Source organism: Myotis brandtii, unplaced genomic scaffold, assembly GCF_000412655.1.
Source record: "Myotis brandtii unplaced genomic scaffold, ASM41265v1 scaffold743, whole genome shotgun sequence".
NCBI classification, from domain to species: Eukaryota; Metazoa; Chordata; class Mammalia; order Chiroptera; family Vespertilionidae; genus Myotis; species Myotis brandtii.
In genome coordinates this window covers 70,834-77,632 of record NW_005370960.1, presented here as the reverse complement: position 1 = coordinate 77,632, position 6,799 = coordinate 70,834, and the positions used below count along the sequence as shown (strand labels likewise).

At 56.3% G+C, this 6,799-nt stretch overlaps 1 protein-coding gene across 1 annotated transcript in view; it reads right to left on the bottom strand.

Moving 5' to 3' along the window:
• The window catches only part of LOC102254371 (protein cordon-bleu), a gene marked incomplete at its 3' end in the record, with an annotated part of 74,261 nt that overhangs the window by 59,240 nt on the left and 8,222 nt on the right, over positions 1-6,799 (bottom strand). Inside the window, exons 5-7 of the mRNA XM_014530517.1 lie at positions 4,939-4,942; positions 3,037-3,249; positions 924-1,152 (exon numbers count right to left, since the gene is read on the bottom strand). Of these exons, the coding sequence (XP_014386003.1) occupies positions 924-1,152; positions 3,037-3,249; positions 4,939-4,942 (446 nt within the window). The remainder of the gene's footprint in view (positions 1-923; positions 1,153-3,036; positions 3,250-4,938; positions 4,943-6,799) is intronic.

Here is a 6,799-nt window from a genome sequence, read left to right as displayed (position 1 = left end):
TGACTTTTCATTGCAAGAACTTTTTTAAAAAGTTGTAGATAAACAGGAAAACCTTGCATATGTCCATATTTTAAAAGCCCAGCATGCTCAATATTTGTGGAATAAATAAAAAGGCAGCAAATATCAAGGGAGGATCTAAGAAGTCCATTTTAAGAATTCTAAGGTCAAAGAATATTAAATTGCGGGGGGTGGGGGTGTTCTGACTGTTTGAACAGTCAGCCTTCGTGTCCTTCAGGGACCACGGCTCACACCACAGGTCAGTCTTTGTCCACCACCGGCCCCTCCGCCTCCACGCTCCCGTGGCTCCCACGGGGACCTCAGGCCACGCGGCCAGCTCCCACGGGGACTGAGCTGTCCCCGCATCGGCAGCGGCCAAGCGCCGTGAGTGGTCGCGGGGGCTGGGGGGACTGGGCTGTGCCAGGAGGCAGCGCCGTGCATGTCCCTGGCTTTGTGAGCGACGTCTGAGACTGGGAGCTGCTACAGGCCACGGAAAAGCCCGTCCGCACGAAGACGGGTTATGTGTGGGTTCCGGGTGGTTCCCTTAGAGTGGAGGCTCCGACGTCCTCGCCGTCCCCCCCTCTCATCTCCCGGAAGCTCACAGAGGAGGGGTAACCAGGGGGCGCGGGGCGAGAGGCAGCACGATGGTCAGGGAGCCAGAGCAAGTTGGGTCTGTTTCCTGCCCCTCCCCACCTCTGGGTTGGACCGCATCCCAGTTGCCTGGAAACGCGTGCACCCGTCCAGCCGGTGCTGCGGGGCGTCAAGCTGAGCGTCGGAGTGGGGGCCTTGCTCCAGCGTGTTCCCGCGTGTCCCCATGTGTTCCGTGTCCCCATGTGCTCCTGCATGCTCCCACGTGTCGCATGTTACCACGTGCTCCCGCGTTCTCCCGTGTGCTCTGTGTCCCCTCGTGTCCCCAGGGGCCTCACCTCTCTTGTTGTCCCAGGCGTAGAGCTCCTTGATGCCCAGCTCGCTGAGCGACTTGGACAGCTCCAGCTCCTCGCCTGCCACGTTGTCCCTGAGCAGCACCACGTGCTCGGGGCTCACGTCACACTTGGCGCAGATGACGGGCAGGAGGCTGTGTAGGGGCACCTCGGGGCTCACGCGCACCACGGCCTTCTGCGTCCGCAGGTAGTTCACCACCAGGCGCACGGACTTCTGGGAGGATACACGGGGCAGGGAGCTCGGTGAGCATGTCTGCCCACGGCTGTGTCCGCCCCGGATGCGGGTGCGGGAGACGGTGAGCGGCAGTTTCTCCCGCAAGTCGGGGCTCACGGGGAGACGGCCCGCAGGGCGGGGAACAGCAATGGCCGGAGAGCCCCTCCCCGTAGACACCCCTGCCTGCTGAGCACACGGCTAACGACACGGGAGTGGGCCTCGGGCAGGGCTCTCCGTGGACAGCCCAGCACACGCAGGGCCGTCCCCGGGTGCAGACCAGACTGAACATGAGGCTTTAGATACACCTTCCCCGGGAAACAGCGGGAAGGGCTGTGAAAAAGTCAACGGAACGGAAAACCCGCACCACACAAGGTATCAAATTCTGTTTAAGAACCAAAATATCACCCGGCCGGTGGCTCAGTGGTTGAGCGACGGCCTAGGAACCAGGAGGTCACGGTTCGATTCCCGGTCAAGGGCACATGCGGGTCAGGGTTTGATTCCCGGTCAGGGCACATGCCTGGGTGGCAGGCTCGGTCCCCAGTGGGAGGCGTGCAGGAGGCAGCCGATCCATGATTCTCTCTCATCATTGATGTTTCTCTCTCTCCCTCTCCCTTCCTCTCTGAAATCAATAAAAACATATTTTAAAAAATTCTCTCTGGCCTTTCCTGGTCACCCTCATGACGCCCAGACCCTGGTGAGTGGACACAGCAGACGTGGACTTTGTGGAGGCACCGAGGCCGACCTCAGACTGGGCCGGGGTTCCATGAATTTTCAGAAAAAAGCTGGACGCACGGGCCTCTCCACGTGTCTGGCCTGGGGTCATGCACAGCCCTGAGCTCAGCTGCCCTTGGGGTTTACACCTGGTGGCCGGGAGGGTCTGAGACGCCCGGGTGTGACCAGGGCTCTCTCCTGGAACATGGACTGTACGTAGGAATCAGGGAAAACGCACCCCGAGGGTCGATGGCATCGTTAACATTTACCAACCACCCAGACCTAGAAATTCTCAGGAGATGGATGGATGGCTAAATTGCCATTTTTAAAAGCAGGGAAATTTTGTACATATTCCAGGAATCTAGACGGATGAAATAGCGCTACTGATGAAGGGAGCTCGAGAACCACAGCAGAGCCTCATTCAAAAGGATAATAAACCGCTGGTGTTCATTTCAATCGATAACCCAAAGTCCGGAAGGACGTCTGGAAGATGTCCCGTCTAATTAGCATGTTATGCTTTTATTATTATAGATGTTCTCCAATTGCAGTGAGTAAATATTTATAACATCAAAAGTTTTTCAAAATAAAAACTCCTTCCCCCCCTCCCCGCCCCGCGACCTCTGACCTCCATCTCTAAGAAGTTCGCGTCTGGGTCCCGCCGGCCTCCGGGGCAGGGAGGCCTCCAGGCCTGAACCCAGTAGGGTGGCCACGGTGCTGAAGTTTCAGTGAATTAAAAGTCAGGTCTGGGGTCCCACTGGCTGCACTGCACATGCTCAGTAGCTGCATCAGTGGCTGCCACCCTGCCAGGCCCAGACTCATGGACCCTCCCATCTCTGCTGGACGCCAGATGGACACATCTGCTCAGACCAGGCCTCTCCTAACACGGCCCACAGCAAACAGGACTCAGTTCCGGGGACTTGCGTCTTCTCAAATAACCCCGTTTAGTGCCTACCTTTGCCTGGCATGGAAGGAGACCCTCACCACAGCGCCTGCCTGTGTCACCAAGAGCCCAGAGCCGCCCGCCCCCCACCACCACCCATAGCTCCCTCCCCACAGGTGTCTGCCTGTGTCACCAAGAGCCCAGAGCCCCCTGCCCCCGTCCCCCCACCCATAGCTCCCTCCCCACAGGTGTCTGCGTGTGCCCTGGGATGACCAGGCCCCCAGCCCACTGACCTCGGGCACCTTGGGGGGGCCAGGCTTGGCCTTCTCGTCGGGAACCTTCTCTTTCAGGAACACGGTGTGCACGTTCAGGGTCCCGACGAGCGTGTTTGGCTTGAAGCTCAGAGGCTGCTGGGCTTCCGGAGGCCAGACCTCCAGGGCGTGGTGGGACGGGTTCAGGTGGTTCTGCAGGCAGAGCTCCACCAGGAGGTCCATCATCGCGTGGCTGGAAGGGGAGATGGAGCAGTTATTAGGGTCTGCGTCTCCTTCAGTCCGGGACAGAACGAGCGAACGAACGAACCAGCGGGCGAGCGAGCAAACTCCCGAGGAAAGACAGCGGCCGAGCGTTAATTCTCAGGCGTGACTGTAGCCTCTCCTAACACGGCCCACAGCAAACAGGACTCAGTTCCGGGGACTTGCGTCTTCTCAAATAACCCCGTTTAGTGCCTACCTTTGCCTGGCATGGAAGGGGACCCTCACCACAGCGCCTGCCTGTGTCACCAAGACCCCAGAGCCGCCCGCCCCACCCCCAACCACCCATAGCTCCCTCCTACAGGTGTCTGCCTGTGTCACCTGTATTTGCATGTGGCCCGCGGGCCGTCGTTTGAGGACCCCTGCTGTACAGCGACAGCCTTTAAAATATTTTAATTGACTTTTTAGAGAGAGAGAGGGAGGGGGAGAGAGAAACATCGATGTGAGAGCAAAGCACTGCTGGGCTGCCTCCTGCACGCCCCCTCCTGGGGATGGAGCCCACAGCCCAGGCCTGTGCCCTGACCAGGAATCGAACCAGTGACCTCGTGGTGCATGGAACGACACCCCACCCACTGAGCCACACAGGCCAGGCTGCACCGCAATATCTCACATTCCCAATACTGACCAACGACCTGACCCAAAGGGCAACGGGGGACCCACACCGTGTGCCTGTGAAGACAGTCACCCCCCGTTAGCTCCGCGGGCGTGTGGGCCTGACCCGTGAGGGCGGCGAACACGGCGCTGACAGGAGGCCCTCGCCTCAGCCCATCGGTGGGGCTGCCACTTTTTAAAAATTTTTTTTATTGATTTCAGAGAAGAAGGGAGGGAAAGAGAGAAACATCCAGAACGAGCGAACGAACGAACCAGCGGGCGAGCGAGCGAACTCACGAGGAAAGACAGCGGCTGAGCGTTAATTCTCAGGCGTGACTGTACAGCGATAGCTTTTAAAATATTTTAATTGACTTTTTAGAGAGAGGGAGGGGGAGAGAGAAACATCAATGTGAGAGCAAAGCACTGCTGGGCTGCCTCCTGCACGCCCCCTCCTGGGGATGGAGCCCACAGCCCAGGCCTGTGTCCTGACCAGGAATCGAACCAGCGACCTCAAGGTGCATGGGAACCCCACCCACTGAGCCACACAGGCCAGGCTGCACCGCAATATCTCACATTCCCAATACTGACCAACGACCTGACCCAAAGGGCAACGGGGGACCACACCGTGGTGCCTGTGAAGACAGTCACCCCCCGTTAGCTCCGCGGGCGTGTGGGCCTGACCCGTGAGGGCGGCGAACACGGCGCTGACAGGAGGCCCTCGCCTCAGCCCATCGGTGGGGCTGCCACTTTTTAAAAATTTTTTTTATTGATTTCAGAGAAGAAGGGAGGGAAAGAGAGAAACATCCATGGACCGGGCTACTATGGTTTATTTAAACGAGAATATTCATGTCGGGAGTACAGGGTTAAGGGTCTGATGGCAGATTATAAACTCCTCGCTTATCCGACGAGAAGGTCTCTAAGGGGTTGAGCATCGACCTATGAACCAGGAGGTCACGGTTCGATTCCCGGTCAGGGCACATGCCCGGGTTGCAGGCTTGATCCCCAGTGGGGGGCGTGCAGGAGGCAGCCGATCCATGATGCTCTCTCACCATGGCTGTTCCTGTCTCCCTCTCTCCCGCTCCCTTCTTCTCTGAAATCAATAAAAAAAAGTATATACATAAGAATCATGAGTAAAACATAATATATTAACTGGTAAAACTTCATGCATCTATTGAAGTAGTTTAAACTATCCTCTTATTGATGCTTCTGGGGTTACAGTGACGCACGCGGGAAAAACGTTCTTACAACAAGGGCCTCTCTGTAAAACGACGAAGCGCAGGCCCTCTTGCGAGTGGGCCATCGGGCACGGACCCTGGGAGCCATCCCTGCCGCAGGGGCCACGGACACCCCCGACACCCCCTCGAGGTCCAGGGCAGCCCCCACTCTGCACCCGAGCCCTTCCCCGGGACAATGGCACCAGGGGGTGCCCTGAGGAGCAGGCCCCGATACTTCCCTGGGACACTATTTGGGAGCAGCTGGGCCTCACCCCCCACCCCCCAACTCAACAGCTCCCACCCTGGGCAGACCCTGAGGCCTGCAGCAATGCTCCCCCAGGTTTTGTTCACTCGGCCCATAAAATAATTTTGAAAATGTATGTAGCCCTTTGCCCATGAAAGTGTCACCTACAATTTTCATTATAAAGCTCAAATTGTCAATGTAAATATGAAAATCATGATAAAGACCAGTAGGATCTGAAAACTGACTTCTAAAAATAAACCTGCTCTGGCCGGTTTGGCTCACTGGATAGAGCGTCGGCCTGCGGACTGAAGGGTCCCAGGTTCGATTCCGGTCAAGGGCATGTACCTTGGTTGCGGGCACATCCCCAGTGGGGGGTGTGCAGGAGGCAGCTGATCGATGCTTCTCTCTCATCGATGTTTCTAACTCTCTATCCCTCTCCCTTCCTCTGTAAAAAATCAATAAAATATATTTTTTTAAAAAAATAAAAATAAAAATAAACCTGGCGCATCACCATTTCCAGGGTATTCATGGGAATAAAAACACTCGGGGTCATGTGACCGTAACTGTCACCCCCTTGTAAGTACCCGAACAAACTGCTTCTTAAGGTTTAAATACTTCACATCCTCCCTTGTTCTCCTCGTTTTCCTGGAAAGACTCTCCCGCCGCGGGAGGACGCAAATATATTTTCACATCTGAAAGACTTCAGCACTGATCACTCTATCGCACTCGCTACAATAAAAACTGTATAAACACTTAAATCCAAAGTTTTGTTTCCCTGTGACCCTAACCGATCAAACAATATAATTATGACATATTTTGATAAATATTAAGCCCAAATTAGAAACTCTATTGGTGATAAAACTTCACATTTTGATGGAAGGAGGCTGTGCCTTTTGTGGGGAAAGAGGTGCAGGTGACCTTGACCACTCGACCCGGGGGACCAGAGCTCAGGGTGGGGTGGGAGCCATAGGCCTGGGGATCGAGTCCCTTACATTTAACACCACTGGGTCCCATTTTCTTTCTTTTTCATTATTATTTTTTTTAATATATGTTCATTGATTTCAGAGAGGAAGGGAGAGGGAGATAGAAACTTCAATGATGAGAATCATGGATCGGCTGCCTCCTGCACGCCCCCCACTGGGGATCGAGCCTGCAACCCGGGCCTGTGCCCTGACCGGGAATCAAACCCTGACCTCCTGGTTCATAGGCCGATGCTGAACCACTGATCCCCACCGGCCGGGCTACTTCTTCCTCTAAACCGGGGTTCAGAGAATGGATTGCAGGCGGCATGTACACCTCCATGGCCAGCCTGGGAGGACCTGTGAGGGTCAGTTCAGGAGGCTGCCTCCGGCCGTGGAACTTCAGTGCCCAGGACACGGGTACAGACTAGTGGCTGGTCACCTGCTTGGAGGGGCCCCGGCCTGCACCCCTGGCCTGAGCCCACCTCCTGCCGACCTGGGCAGCGCGGGCCCTCCGC